The 15553-nt window shown below is 50.7% G+C and overlaps 1 protein-coding gene across 5 annotated transcripts in view; it reads right to left on the bottom strand.

The window, feature by feature from the left end:
* kmt2d (lysine (K)-specific methyltransferase 2D) overlaps nt 1-15553 on the bottom strand; it is a 41789-nt gene that overhangs the window by 7206 nt on the left and 19030 nt on the right. For 3 of the 5 annotated variants that reach the window (XM_052482461.1, XM_052482464.1, XM_052482462.1), the window contains exons 27-43: nt 13936-14060; nt 11958-13709; nt 11625-11792; nt 11224-11327; nt 9352-11036; nt 9043-9254; nt 8820-8886; nt 8404-8636; nt 4570-7773; nt 4254-4397; nt 3815-3979; nt 3378-3525; nt 3050-3131; nt 1711-1886; nt 1436-1560; nt 1035-1182; nt 608-744 (exon numbers count right to left, since the gene is read on the bottom strand). In XM_052482461.1, the coding sequence (XP_052338421.1) occupies nt 608-744; nt 1035-1182; nt 1436-1560; nt 1711-1886; nt 3050-3131; nt 3378-3525; nt 3815-3979; nt 4254-4397; nt 4570-7773; nt 8404-8636; nt 8820-8886; nt 9043-9254; nt 9352-11036; nt 11224-11327; nt 11625-11792; nt 11958-13709; nt 13936-14060 (8675 nt within the window). The remainder of the gene's footprint in view (nt 1-607; nt 745-1034; nt 1183-1435; nt 1561-1710; nt 1887-3049; nt 3132-3377; nt 3526-3814; nt 3980-4253; nt 4398-4569; nt 7774-8403; nt 8637-8819; nt 8887-9042; nt 9255-9351; nt 11037-11223; nt 11328-11624; nt 11793-11957; nt 13710-13935; nt 14061-15553) is intronic. The other 2 variants (XM_052482463.1, XM_052482465.1) reach the window with 1 other exon arrangement.

Raw genomic sequence — 15553 nt, 5'->3', positions numbered from 1 at the left:
ATACACTGTAGGCACTTGATTTGAGCCATAAGGGAGATTAGGCATCTACCACCATCAGATTACAAGGGGACGGCCATGATCTATGACATAGCCAATGGATATATAGCACAACTTTGGATTTCCGTATCGGTGAATCGGTACACCCCTAATAAATATATAGGGTTGTATCATAGGGAGACTGTACAGCAGGCCTCCAAACAAACATTTTACCCTGGTGGCACTTGTGCAATAAAGTCCAGCCCATGATTTGATCGCACACCAATTTTTTCCCCCCACGGGCATCACCTTTTTATTGTGTGAAATGAGCTCAATAAAGTCATTCACAGTGCTTTATTAGGAGCTGCATGTAGTACACTACTGATATGGCATTCAGTAAATACGTTGTTTCCTTTAACATGTCCCAAGCAAGAAAGCATGATTCAACATATTTTCATGTTCAACCTAATCCATTGATTGCCATACATTTCGGGTTTGCCAGTCTGGAGCAATGCTGTTCAGGGATGTTTTGGCTGAGGAACAGGCCTGTCTATTGGAGGAATATCAGAAAAGGAACTTTCTGATTAATAAGGGATATTCACATCCCTGAAAGAGCGAGAATGTGGCCTACCTGTTTGATGAGTGAGAGGATGTCCACCTGTTTCTTCAGAGTGCAGCCTGGCAGAGAAACATCAAACTGTCTGAGCCACTCTGCATCCTGGCTGGCTGAACTACCATCTATACCACCAGCCTTCACACACAGAGCACCTGAAGGGAGAGTTTGCTAATTAGATGATTGGTTTCTTCAATATATCTGACCATTTTCTTTCCTGTTTCACCAATTATTTCACCAATTATTTATTTATTTTTTTCTAAGAATTTAAGATGGAAGGGAGTGGGGGGGGGGGTTCAACCTAGAGAAACATTCAGCTTAGGCATAAATCTAGGATCAACTTATCCTCTTCCCTAAATCTTAAGTTTCTGGTTAAATCACTATTTAGTAGGTAGCTACATTCTATTTGGGACTTGACTGTGAGGAGAAATGTAATAGAAATCACCTGGCGGTCCAGTACCTGGTTGTTCGGGGCTTTTCCCTGGTCCTGAGGCTCCTGCTCTGCTCGGGCTGGGAGAGAAAGCCACCTCATAGGAACCAGGCATCCGCATGTGGAGGAGCTGAGCCACAGCCACCATTACATGGTTCAGATTCTGGAGAAGTACCAACCCACCCATCCATCAAGACCATAACTAGCCAAATTGTTGTCGTTTTTTTCCCACAACAGACAGTTCATGGTTTAGTTCAGATAGGAGGTAGCCTGGTCCCGTATCGGTTTCAACCCATATCTGTATAGACAGCACAAACTGATCTGGGACCAGGCTAGATAGGAGATGGGTTGAAGTGAAAATGATAGGGGGTCAGAAAAGGGGTGTAGAGGGATGGAAGAGGATTAAGCTCAGTAACCTTGGCTGCAGCGGAGGTCAGTGTGAAGGTCACAGCCACCTCGTTGCTCTTGGCTTTGTCCCAGGGGTTGGTTGTAGACGCCAACTTGTCGGCCGCTGCTTCAAACGGCTTGTTCTCTGGGAACACTGGACAAGGGGAAGAAAAAATATATATGACGTGGACTGGCAAGTCCAATTTAGCAATGCTCTTAAGACACTCAGCCACTTACAATAAGTGCATTGTCAATAAGTGGCCTGTATTATTTATGACATCAGAAGCTTGTGTAGTGGACCTACCTGGGATGGCAGTGCGGGGGATGAGTGGTATGATAGGGGATATGGTTCTCTCCATCTCCTCCTCTTTGGGTTCTCGGAGGCGAGGGAAGCGTGGCGCCTCGTCGCCTAGGTCACTCTCAGGAGAGGACGCTGGGACGATACTGTCTGGAGCGTCGCTGTCCTCGTCACTCTCCATCCTGAAAGATATAAGTAAGGTAACGTTCGCAATCAACTACTCATTATTATCGGAGTAGTTCTTTCAGTATAGAGGGCAAAACATATGCTCTCCATCCTGGAAAACACGGTCAAGGCCACACTGTGTATGGGACGGGCGGACACTATACACGCCAGAGGCAGCTACTCCAGAGAGAAAGAGAATGGTTCTCCTCAAACTATTGAGGAAAAGCTCAAAACAGTAACAACAATGTGATCCCAAGGGGGGAAAGAGAGGAAAAAAGTAGCCACCTACAAGCGCTAGTCAGACAAATATAAATGCCATCATCCCATTTGGCAGTGCCTGTCTTTACTGCATCAAATCAATGTAAAGAAGCTAGCTAGGCTAGTCGAGGCTATTTTACTGCGCTCCCCATCCTCGTCCACAACAACGTCATTAAGTCAAAAGTCGATTTTTATTAAATTGAAGGACTTCAAACCATGGTATATCCTTGTGTGTAGCAACGTCACAGATCATTTTATTTAACTGAGACAACGGCCTGTTTTAACAATGAAAAGGCTATGAATTTCTTTCAACAAAATGAAATGAATGCTCACGCAAGTATTTTGAATGCGAACGTCCGTTTGACTGACTGTGCCCATCCCTAACATAGGATTAGGAAAGGTGACATATCATACCACCAGGGCCTAAAATGAACACCCCGCCACCTGCCAGATGTGGGTCAATTTTGGCATTGGCGGGTAAAGGGGTCAGGGCTCTCCAAGGTGTCAGCATTTCACTCGCATTTGTAAATACAAATAGGTCAAGTATGACCACATACAAAGCTAAATAAGTGCTGCATTGGCTGTTTCTTGTTTGATAGCTGGCAAATTCATCACATAAAAGTCAAAGACCTACGAATCCTATAGCCTGTCCCACCTCGCGCTGCAACACTGTTTGGCTGGCATAAAACTTGGTCTAATTTACTTGAAACAAAAGTCTACTAAAGTGCGACTTTGTCCTTGGGTTTCGGTTCACAAGCTAGGTTGTTTTATCAATGTTTGAGTTTCAACTGTCAGGGAAGAGAAGATGACAGGGCTACTAGTCAGACTCAATCTCACAGGCACAAACATGACAGCCACATTATCACGGTAACCTCCCGCCCTTAAAAAGGACAGGTGAACATTTAGGCCCTGCATATCATACCGGATGTCCTCGTTCTGGTTGTGAGGAGGGGTGGGGAGCGCTGCAAGGATATCCATACTCTTCACCTCTTCAGTGACAGAATCTGCAGACACATTGTAGCGAGAGATGCCATTAACAGACTGTTCAGCTGCTCATCAAATCTGATTGCACTGCACAAAACTCTTACATTCAAGCCGGATAGGAACAAAGACCATGAAATTACTAAGGGGTTTTGGATGACAAAACATACAGGCTTGGAAGTGAGACGAAGTGAGTCTTTATTTAAAAGGACGACCTTAACACAAAATAGCTTTATTTCCATTTATTTTTTATAAAAACTTTGTCTTACCCATAGTGTCCTCTGTGGTCTCGGTCTCCTTCTGTACCTCAGTCAGCTCCTCCACAGCAGTCGTCCCATTGAGCATCTTGTGCTGTACCGAGGGGGGTGGTGTGGGGGGCAGGGAGGACGGGGGTGTTGGTGGATTACTGAGGTTACTCTAAGGATACAGGGTGCCGTGGTTAAACAGTGGGATAATTGAGAGCAATAAAAGTGATTGTTGTTATAGAATAACGATAATAATTTAAACTTCTATAGCACTTTTCATAACAGAAAGAAAACACTTCAAAAGCTACAAATATGAACATCTTGTTAAAACTACTGGGAGGGTGAATACACATAAATAAAAGACGAGAACATAGAGACACTGTTACTCCTGCATCAAGAACAATATGCAGCTGGAAATCTGGACCACCACAGTAAGTCTACGCTGTACACAAGACCGTTACCTTGGTGAGAAGCTGAGAGTAGTAGTCCGGGATGTTGTCCAGTACTGCATTTCCAAAGGAGCCCTTGAGCTGGGCCTTGCCGTCGGCTGGGCTGCTGCCGAAGGGGGCGAACAGGTCCAGACTGGCAGTGATGGAGGGCTCCATCAGGGGAAGGAGAGAAAGGCCCTGGATGAAAATAATGAGAACATTTACATTTTTGTCACAAAAAAACAAAACAAAGACAAATGAGCTATTACTGTAAAAAGTGGCATCCTACCAAATATGCACTGCATTTGTGAAAGCATTTATTTGATTTTTTTTTTTTTTTTTAATCAAAGTTAGCAAATAATACAGCATACACTAACATCAACACCCTTTCGTTCAATTAAAATGTCCCACTACGTTTCGGTGAGAAAAGGTCCGGTAATTCATTCACCAAGCCTCGGAGGTCATCTCTTACCTGTTTCAGTTGTTTCATCAGGGCTTCAGTGCTCTTCCCAACCTCCTCTTTCTTCTTCTTACGGGACTGGGGCGCTCGTTCTCCAGGCTTGTTGGTGCGCTTTACCTTGGCAACAGGAGCCCTCTTTGTGATGGACTGCAGATCCTGTGATGAGGACCAACAAAAGCAATGAAGCAAGGAATTGCACCATCGCCCCCATTTGAGAGGACTAGTACCATCAAAATATGACAATCTAAGTATATTTCTATGACTAGTACCTACTTACTACCTTGCAAAAACGAGAACAGTCATAACGGATAGGATATATCTGACTCACCTCCATGTTGCGTGGAGTCCCCTGTAGTTTCTGCTCCAGCATGGCCAGCTTGCTGTTGATGTGTCCGTTGATCTCGTTGTGGATGCCGTCAGATGGCCTCTGAGCTGCCAGCTGCAGGTTCTTGGTCCTCAGGAGCTTCTGCAGCAACTGTTGTCCTGTCTCAGTCCTGGGGACTTGGGCTCCGGGGTCCCCACCTGGTCCAGGACCAGTGTTACCAAACCCTCCAACCGGCTCCCCAGTCACCTCCCTCTTGATGGCCCCGGAGTGAGGACCACCACCACCTTCTCCATCACAAGTCACCTCTCTGGGCTCCTGTTTGATGTTCTGTAGGGTCATTTTACACAGAGCACCCTCTCTGGAGCCTGGTGGAGATTGAGGACCACCCTGGCTCTCTGAGCCCTGTTGTGGATGCTGCTGGCCCTGCTGTCCACTCTCACCCTTCTGAGGCGAAGGCCCATTCGGAGGGACTTGGCTATGGGTTGGGTCGCCACTTCCCGCCTTAAGCCCAGGGTAGTCCAGGGGACTCTTGGATGCTCCAGGTGACCTGAGAGGAGACACCTTGATCTGACTGTAAGGACTACCTTTCCCAGCTGCCCCGTCAGTTACAGACGGAGAGGCAACGTGGGTGGAGTGCGGCGTTCCTGGGGTAGCTGGGCTCATGCCTGCTTCCTGTTTCTGCACTGAGGATCCTCCAGGGGAGCCTGCGTGGGAGGGAGATCCCTGGAAGCGTTGTTGAGCCATGTGGATCTGTGGTTGTTGCTGGTGTTGCATGACTTGGTTGGGTTGACGCATTCCCATCGCCTGTGCCATGGAGTGGCGCTGTGGGTCACCAGGGGAGTTGGCCAACGGTTGGCGGGGAGACATGGGCCTTATGAGGCGGCCCTGGGGGGGCCCACCACGTATCTGCCCCATGGGGGAGCGAGCCATGGGTACCTGGCCTCTCATCATCTGGTGTTGCTGGGCCTGTTGTTGCTGTATCATCATCTGCTGCTGTTGGACACTCAGTGCGTACTGAGGCGAGGCTCCTGGCTGCTGCTGTTGGACACTCAGTGCGTACTGAGGCGAGGCTCCTGGCTGCTGCTGTTGGACTACAGGTCCTGTGATCCCTTGCTGCTGCATCTGAGGAGTCACCACGCCCGGTGGTTGGCCAGGGCCCATCATTCCTGGTTGTAGCGGGGAGCCCACTCCCCCTGGTTTCCCAAGAGCTCCTCCATAGTGCATCTGCTGCTGCTGGGCTTCCAGACCGCCAGGCATCCTCTGGACCTGTCCCACCTGCTGCCCCGGTCCTAGTGGCCCCTGGGGCCTCATCTGGCCTGGCTGTCCTTGACCCACCTGGAGCCTCAGCATCTGGCCCTGTTGTTGTTGTTGTTGCTGCTGCTGCTGCTGTTGGAGCTGGCGCTGTTGGATCATGGCCTGGATGTGCTGTATCTGCTGGTTGGGGGTGAGGTGTCGGAGCTGGGGGTTCTGGGCTATGATAGTCTGGATGTTGACTGGGGTGCGTATCTGACCAGGTGGACCCCCAGGCCTCTGGCCAGGCATCATGCCCTGCTGCTGGGCTCTAAGCATGCCCATCATGGCCTGCTGCTTCTGCTGCTGGGCCATGAGGGCCTGTTGCTGGGGACTAGGGTGGCCTGGCATACCAGGGACGGGCTGAGGCTGACCAGGGTGGTTCTGTTGACCCATCACATTTTGCATCTGGCCCATATTGTCATGTTGTTGTCTAATGGGGTCTTGGGCTTGCTGCATAAGATTCTGTTGTTGTTGTTGTTGCTGTTGTTGTTGTTGTTGTTGCTGCTGTTGTTGTTGTGCCATGTAACACATCTGCTGTCCTTCCTGCTTGACGGTAACCAAACCAGACTTTGAGGGATCAGCATTGAGGGAACTTTGTCGCTGTAGAGAGAGTTGCTGTTGAAGCTGCTGTTGCTGCTGTGATTGCTGCTGTTGTACTTGGGGGTGCATGCCAGCCTGTTGGTAACCTGCTTGCTGTTGATGTCCAGCTTGAGCATTTTGAGGAGGTTGTTGTGGTGCCTGTTGCTGCTGCTGGGCCATGTATTGCTGCTGTTGTTGTTGTCCCACTACCGCCTGTTGCTCTCCAGAAGCCCCTGGTTGGGTCATCTGGCCAGGGGTTAAAGGTCCAGGTCCACCCTGCTGTGGAGATGTCCTGGAGCTAGGACTAAGGATTCCACTCTCCCCCTGCTGCAGCCCCTCAGTTGGTTGCGGGGTGACCCGTGTGCTCCCCCCTGCTGAAGCGGGAGAAGATCCCATCTGACCTGGGGTAGCAGGTTGAGAGAGTCCTCCCTGGGAGTCGTGAGACTGGCTGGGTTGGCTAATGAAGCCCTGTGGTGGTGGTTGCCTGAGCTGTTGTTGTGTCACTTGCTGCTGCTGTAGCTTCTGTTGCGCCAACATGCGCTGGGCCAGGATTTGTTGTTGTTGAGGTGTGAGCTGGGCCTGGCCGGGTCCTCTGAGTCCATGGTGCTGAGGGGGTCCCACTACTCCCTGCTGGCCCATTAGGACCTGAGGCCTCTGTTGCTGCTGTATGCCTGGTTGAGCAACCATCATGCCTGGAGGCTGGTTCATAGGTTGCCCTCCCATCAGGGTCTGAGCTGGCTGGGCCACAGCCTGCCCTGGTACCATACCCTGGGGCACCATGGCCTGGTTGGGCATAATTCCCTGTTGGAGGTTTGGTTGTTGTTGACTAATCAGAGAGTTACCCATGACGCTTGGCTGTGGCAACATACCTGGTTGGACACCTGGATGTGGCAACATACCTGGTTGGACACCTGGATGTGGCATGGGCTGCTGGCCTTGCATCATCGCCTGTTGTTGCTGCTGCTGCTGTTGTAGTTTCTGGATCATCTGCATCCTGTGTTGTCTCTCCTGGAGAAGTCTTTGGTCTGCCCCTTGGACTCCTCCTGGGCCCTGGGGGAAGAATCCTGCAGGAGGACCACCAGGAGGACCAGGGGATCTGACTCCCAGAGCTCCAGGGTGCTGGCCTCCTCCTAGGAAAGACTGCCCCTGTGGGGGAATTCTGACGGGTATACCTCCTTGCTGACCCATCATCATCTGCCCGGGCATCTTGGAGAGCAAGTGGGTCCCCTGGGTGGAGGGCCCTGGGGCCAGGAGACTAGAGCCCTGCTGGTGCTGCTGCTGCTTGCTCCTGTACTCTGCAATCAGGTTGGTGTGTTCCTTCTGCTGCTTTCGCACCTGAAACGCAACAAGAGATGTGTTAACAGGAGCCAATATTAAAGTAACTGTCCAGTGTTTCCAGATTTCTATAAAATATGACTTAGAATTAGAAATATGGGTGAAATAGTTTTCCTTCCAAAAATGGACAATTATGTTAAAGGAAAATATCACAATTCTGCAAATTCATATTTATTATCTACAGCACCACCCCAACCCAACCTCAACATATGTGAAAACAGTGCAAATTGAAAAATGTTGACGTTTCCCTTTAAAAAGCAGCTTTTCTGTGTAGGAAAGGCATGGGCGTACCAACAACAGAATGTGTGAGTGTATACTGGTCACTAAAAATATGTATATGAGTAGACCGCTGATTGGCCAGCTCATCTTACTCGGGAGGATGACATCATCCTCCATGAGGAAATAGCAACAGTTTAAGTCTGGGGTGGGGTTTTCACGTGTTTTTTCTCTGCAATTATATGCTTTGGGCACAAATACACGACGAGTCAACAACACTATTTGTTTATGAGTTAACAGAATATGAACTTTTAAAAGTGAGATTTCACACTGGACAATTACGTTAAGACAGGAAAGCATGATGATGGGTGGGTGGATGGATGGGGGTAAAGATTTTCAGAGAGTCTTCCCCACCTGGTCCAGTTGTTTCTGGATCTTGCCCTGCTCCTCTGTGACCAATTTGAGTTTCTCTGCGTCAGCCTCGGCGAAATCACGGCCTGCCTTTTTGGCAGTGCGCTGCTTGGCACACAGAGCCTTGCGGGACTTGCGGTGAGCTCCGATCTGCTCCTCCAGGAACTTGAGCTGCATCTGCAGCAGCTGCTGGGTGTGCAAGAGCCACTCTTCATACTGATGCTGCTCTGCATCATCTGGTAGGTAGAACAGGGGGGTGATTCGTTGACCAATTCAAATCAGGTGTGCTTATATTGGAATACATCAAATATGTGCAATGGCTGGGGGTAACTCAAATGGAGGTTTGGGAAAACACTGGAATACATCAACTAACAAATATATGTAAATATTATAACGCTGGAACAATTTGTAGAACTTACTGATGATCCCTTGTACAAACTGGGGAGGGTTGGGTCTCGATTGTGTTGGGTCACTGCATTCCCCTTCCTAAAAATAAAAGAAGTTGTCAAAATACATAAATCAGATAAACAGACAAGAGTGATTGTGTTTTGAGGATCCCACAGCAAATGATCAATTTACAGGATGAACATTATGAACACATTATATTGTCCTGGTTATGTTTGGACAAGTGAGACACCGTACCTTAGATGGGCCAGATGCGAGTTGACCCTGTGGATCTCCTGTTCCCGGTGCCGACGCTAGTCTCTGGGCCAACAGAGAGACCTGTTGTCTGTTGATTCCAGAGGGTACCCCCATTGGGTCCTGTGCCAACACTCTCTTGATGCCCTTCAGTGCCACCATCTTTGCCTTGGCGATGGGATCCATGACGTCGTCAGTCACAAACTTGTCTAGATCTGTGACGGAGCAAGCAGAAACACCGGGGAAAATGTATTAAAGGAAAACGTCATGATTCAAACAAGATCAAACAATCATGAGAACTCATTTATTTACCTTTATCAGGGAAGAAGTTATCAGCCAGAGTTGACTGTTTAATCTGTTGTTGTTGCTGCTGCTGTGGGTTGAGTCCTGGGTGAATTCCCCCAGGATGCCCCATCCTCATCATGCCTTGTTGCTGAGCCATGGCAGCCATGTGCTGTGGCGTCATCCCAGGTTGTCCCATGATCCTTTGCTGCTGCAGGAGGTGTGGAGGGCGTGGCACCATACCTGGCTGTCCCATCATACTCTGGGGTTGGGGGCGGTGGTGCTGGGTCAGCATGATATGTCCAGGACCGCCCTGGTGGTTGGGGTGGCCTCCCATGTGAGCCCTCATTGCCCCCTGGTGGAGGGAGCTGAGCTGCTGCTGTTGCTGCTGTTTCTGGAGCTCCTTCTTCTCGTGCTCCAGCAGGTCCTGGATCAGCAAGGGAAGCTCGCTGGCTTCCAGAGAGCTCTCGACTTTGTCTAGATCCACGGCTGGGGAGTGCTGTCCCCCTCCATCGGGCAGCCCTAAAGGGTCCTCCCCCAGAGAGGATAAGGAGTCAGCCTGACCAGGAAGAGGGTATGGGAGCCCCCCTAACCGCACAGAGCTCAGAGAGGCACCCTGGTTCTCTGACTGAGTGGAGGATTTGTTTGTTTGAAGGAGCATGGAGACTGCTTCTCCCATCTCATCCTTCACCACCGCTTGGCCTGGCTCCAGCTTGATCCTGGAGGTGTCGGCAGACTCCGAGGAGGGATGGGGTGTTGTGGACAACGTGGAGCACCCCGTGTTTGAGATGGGGTTTTCCTCCACTTTTGGTTTCTGTTCCACTTTGATGTCCTGAGCTCCAGAGGTACCTGGTGTTTCACCCTCTGCTTCCACCAACCGCAGCTGGTCCGAGAACACATCCTTGGGGTCCCCTTGGTCCAGCTCAGGGTCCGTATAAGCCAGCAGGTCAAACTCGTCACTGTTGAGTAAGTCGTCTAGGTGTGGATCTGTGGTTTCCAGGTTGTCAAGGTTACCCAGGTCGTCGTCACCCTTATCAGGGTCTAGATCTAGAGCCAGGTCATCCTCATCTTCCATTCCTCCATCCCCGGGGGCATTCCCTAGCCTTTTGGGGGCAAACGGATCCTCCAGGTCGGGCTCGGGGAGATCAACATTAGGGTCCCCTGAAGCTCCAGCCTGGGACTCTGTGGAGTCCTGGGAAGGCTGGTGCTGCTGCTGCCCAGAGTGAGAACTGGGAGCGTTAGCGGTCTGGGAAGTGCCTGTGTGGGGCTGGAGATGGGGTTGCTGCTGTGAGGGGCCAGTGCTCTGCTGTGGCAGTAATAGACTCATACCACCCTGCTGTAGCCCCAGCCGTGAGTCTCTAACCCCCTCTGTCTGAGAGTCCATACCCTGAGGCATTGGATGATGAATAAACTGTCCGGGGGCCATTTCCTGCTGCTGGGGGATATATAGACGTGGCCGTTGCTGGGGCCCACGTTGGAGAAACTGGGTCCCCAGGGGCAGCCTCTGAGAGTTGTGCCTCAGCTCAATGAACTGTGGTGGGGGTCCTCCGGGGTCCATGCCGGGCTGCATGTTGAGGGGGGAGTTGAGGTTGTGCCTGGGGCCCACACCCTCTATGCCAGGCTGGGGGAACCGACGGGGACCCGGGCTCTGCTGCCACTGGCCAGGGAAAGGAGGTCGACCATACATGCCCTGGGGGTTGGGGGGCCCTGGTTGTCTACAAAAGACAAATACAGACAAAATGTCAAAACGTACCGGAAGCTAGTGAGAAAGCGATGTGCACAAAAAGGTTATCTTGGCTGAAATAATTCCTGATGGCATTTATTTAAATGTACAGCAGCTGTGAGTGCATTTAAGAAAGAGAAAACACAGACGGAAGAGAAAGGAGAGATTTGAGTGTATACCTGAGCTGGTTGGGGTCCATCATGGCAGGGGTTCCTGGGGGTGGCAGGCGGCCACCATCCATCTTCCCCGCCAATGTTGCCTGGGCTCCAGCAGCAGCACGGTCCTATTGGGACAAACAACAAGGGCCTACTATTCAAATCAATTACAACTTTATCAATCCCCTCAAGGGCAATTCAAATCAAATACGAAGAAACCGCTGAGAATCACCAGCCAAACGGAGACATTACCACGGTCATATTCAGTAGGGCAAAACGTAGAAAACATTTTTGAAATGGAAAACAAAAATGTGTTCTTATTGTACAGGTTTAAGTAGTACCTCCCCAGGTCCACTCAGATTCAAAACATTTTGAGCCTGACCCAAGTTGATGTCGGACATGTTGTTCGACATATTATAGCGTACCTGTGGGTAGGGTGGTGGAGCACGGCGGGCTTTGTCTTGCTGATAGGCTGCCATGTCACCTCCAGGCCAACAGGGGGCAGCACTGCTGGCTGCTGCAGCCTCTTTCTCTTGCCGGATTGAGTTTCGCTGCATCTGCTGTCGGATCAACAACTCCCTCAGTTTCTGTCGCTATCAGAGGAAGAAGAAGAAACACCAGTCAGGGGTTATATCAGGCCTAAGAATGACAATAAGGGACAATAATTTATCTTGTGATGTTGAAGGACTCTTAAAAGATTAGCCCCATAGTCATAGTGGAATAAATGAGATCCTAGTTAAAGCAAATAGAACATATACCTGTCTCTGCTTCTCCAGCTCAGAGGGGCTGAGGTCCAGTAGTGAAGGATCCTGAACCATTGACATGTCAGGCATCTCCTGGGCGCCTGACATAGTCCCCTGGGTTTGAGGTGCATCCGGGGGTTGGGGGGTTGTGGGGTCCTGCTGGGGGGGCATCCTGGAGTGGAAGTTGGAACCCATGACCTGAGTCTGGGGCTGTTGCTGCTGCTGGAGCTGCTGTTGTTGTTGTTGCTGCTGCTGCTGAAGCTGCTGCTGCTGCTGCTGTTGTTGCTGCTGCTGCTGCTGAAGCTGCTGTTGGTGTTGCTGCTGCTGCTGCTGCTGCTGTTGGAGGAGTTGTTGCTGTTGCTGCTGGGCCATCTGATAGGCCATGTTGGGGCCCCGGCTGAACCCAGGCGGCCCAGAGGGCTTCCCAGAGAGAGGGTCCCCGACAGGGGTGGAGGACGGGGGGAGTGAAGGAGACTGGTTGGGGTGAGGTGAGCCTCTGTAGCTTGGGGTGCCCTCTGGAACAGCGGAGGTGGGCCGGGGGGGCTTGTGCAAAGCAGAAAAGGGGTCCCTGGACTGGGGGCGCGAGGGCGGCTGGGAGTAGGGGTCAGGCGACTGGAAGCGCGAGTTGGATGCCGGGGACTGGACAGAGAATGCATCATTGGAGAGGGCTCCAGGAGTGAGGGGAGACTGAGAGCTGCCTTGGGACTGGGGGCTGGAGGGGACCCTGGGGCAGGACTCCTGTTGGGCCTGGGGATGCCTCTGGGGGAGGGGGGAGCAGCTATCCCCAGACTGGGGTCTGGGGGTGAGAGGAGGCTGGGCATAGGGGTCCTGAAACGGGGTAGAGGGGGACTGGCGGTAGCCCTCAGAGTGGTGGTTGGGTGAGGCTCCAGGGTGGAGTACCACCCCGCTGTCCCCTTGGTGCATCCGGGGCGTCATGGGAGCCTTGAACAAGCCATCCCCAGAGTCCAGCATCCCTGCAGGGGAGCCTGTGTTACTCAGGTCCTGGCGGCCCGTGGAGGAGGAGCGGGGAGAGGGTCCCCCACTCATATCAGCCCTGTACTGTCCCATCCCGGCAGGTGAGGACACATGGGAGGGGGAGGAACCGTATTCTGGACGCCCCATCCCTTGCTGCTGGCCTCGAAACGGGTCTCCATAGTGGGTGGTGTGGGGCGGGGAGAAGAGAGGGGAGTCCCCAGGCCCTCCACCCCTGGACCGAGGGCTTTCTGGGGGGCCTAGGTGCTCCTGAGAGCCCTGCTGTGACTGGGGCAGGTGACACTGGATCTGTTGTTGTGGCCTGAAAAATGGGTCCACCTGCTGGGCCCGCCGGGGGGTCCCTGGGTGCATGTCGAAGGGGCCGAGGCTTGCCGGCCGTCCCTGAAGAGGGCCCTGCGGGACAGGATGGAGGTAACCTGAGGAAGAGGCCTGGCCCAGCATGGGGCTGGAGGCGACCTGGTGGGAGGAGTATGGGGTGGAGGGGTGGGAGTGGTGAGAGGGGTGGGGGGACTGGGGAGGCTGCTTGGCAAAGGGATCTGTCCTCATATCTGCCGATGCCGAGCTTGGGGTCTTGAGAGGACCGTCGGGGAAGAAAACCGAAGAGGAACCCGAGTCGGGGTGGAAGGGGCTCTCTGCCGAGCTGGGCTGGGAGGGGTTGGAGACAGAACCTGAGGGTGGCGGGATCTGGAGGTGCAGGCTTGGACGTTCCCCTTTGACCCGAACACTACCATCATCCTCTGTCTTGATGGGCCGACACACCTGGCTCTCTGCCTGCTGTATAAGAGAAGAGACAGTTAAGAAAGGCAAGGAGACTATGTAGACATCCTTACAGTGACAAACGTATGCTTTGGGATGGTTTCCTGGACCCAGATTAAGTCTTGAAGTGCATTAAAAGCATTGTCATTTGAAATTCCAAACAGATTTTTTTAGTTCAGGCGTGGGTTTGATCTGGATCAAGGAAGCTGGCCCTATGAATCAATTATCTGGCCTAAACTCCCACCTTCTGTGCCTTGTTGATCCGCTGAGCTGCTCTGTTGTCTTTGGCCTTTTGCAGAAAAGGAACCTTGTCTGCAGCTGAAACCTTCCTCCAGATCTTCATGATCTGTTTACAGCGACTGGACCAGTCTGTCAGAGAGAAGAGAGAGGATCACAATTTACATTATATACAGTACCAATCAAAACTTTGGACACACCTACTCATTCAAGGGCGTTTATTTTTTAAACAATTTTCTACGTTGTATAATAAAACTATGAAATAACACATATGGAATCATGTAGTAACCAAAAGTGTTTAACAAATCAAATATTTTTTTATTTATTTGAGATTCTTCAAAGTAGCCACCCTTTGCCTTGATGACAGCTTTGCACACTCTTGGCATTCTTGGCATTGTTTGGCCCTGTCCGTGCTGCTGCTCCAGTTTCAACTGTTCTGCCTTATTATTATTATTCGACCATGCTGGTCATTTATGAACCTTTGAACATCTTGGCTATGTTCTGTTCTAATCGCCACCCGGCACAGCCAGAAGAGGACTGGCCACCCCACATAGCCTGGTTCCTCTCTAGGTTTCTTCCTAGGTTTTGGGAGTTCTAGGGAGTTTTTCCTAGCCACCGTGCTTCTACACCTGCAATGCTTGCTGTTTGAGGTTTTAGGCTGGGTTTCTGTACAGCACTTTGAGATATCAGCTGATGTACAAAGGGCTATATAAATACATTTGATTTGATTCTCTCAACCGGCTTCATGAGGTAATCACCTGGAATGCATTTCAATTAACAGGTCTGCCTTGTTAAAAGTTCATCTGTGGAATTTCTTTCCTTCTTGATGCGTTTGAGCAAAATCAGTTGTGTTGACATAGTAGGGATGGTATACAGACGATAGCCCTATTTGCTAAAAGACCAAGTCCATATTATGGCAAGAACAGCTCAAACAAGCAAAGAGAAACATCAGTCCATTAAGACATGAAGGTCAGTCAATACAGAAAATTTCAAGAACATTCTTCAAGTGCAGTCGCACAAGCCATCAAGCACGGGAAAGGAAGGCCCAGAGTTACCTCTGCTGCAGAGGATAAGTTCATTAGAGAGTTACCAGCCTCAGAAATTGCAGGCCAAATAAATGTTTCACAGAGTTCAAGTAACAGACACATCTCAATAGCAACTGTTCAGAGGAGACTGTGTGAATCAGGCCTTTATGGTCAAATTGCTGAAAAGAAACCACTAATAAAGGACACCAATAATAAGAAGAGACTTGCTTGGGCCAAGAAACATGAGCAATGGACATTAGATTGGTGGAAAGTCCAAATGTGAGATTTTTTTGTTCCAACCGCTGTGTCTTTATGAGACACAGAGGTGAACAGATGGTCTCCGTATGTGTGGTTACCACCATGAAGCATGGAGGAAGTGGTGTGATGGTGCTTTGCTGGTGATACCTTCTGTGATTTATTTAGAATTCAAGGCACACTTAACCAGCATGGCTACCACAGCATTCAGCAGCGATACGCTATCCTACTGGTTTGCGCTTAGTGGGACTATTATTTGTTTTTCAACAGCACAATGACCCAACACACCTCCAGGCTGTGTAAGGGCTATTTGACCAAGAAGGAGAGTGATGGATCAGATAACCT

The sequence above is a fragment of the Oncorhynchus keta genome, chromosome 27, assembly GCF_023373465.1.
Source record: "Oncorhynchus keta strain PuntledgeMale-10-30-2019 chromosome 27, Oket_V2, whole genome shotgun sequence".
NCBI lineage: Eukaryota > Metazoa > Chordata > Actinopteri > Salmoniformes > Salmonidae > Oncorhynchus > Oncorhynchus keta.
Note: the sequence above shows the minus strand (reverse complement) of the source record. Positions and strands in the feature narration are given on the sequence as shown.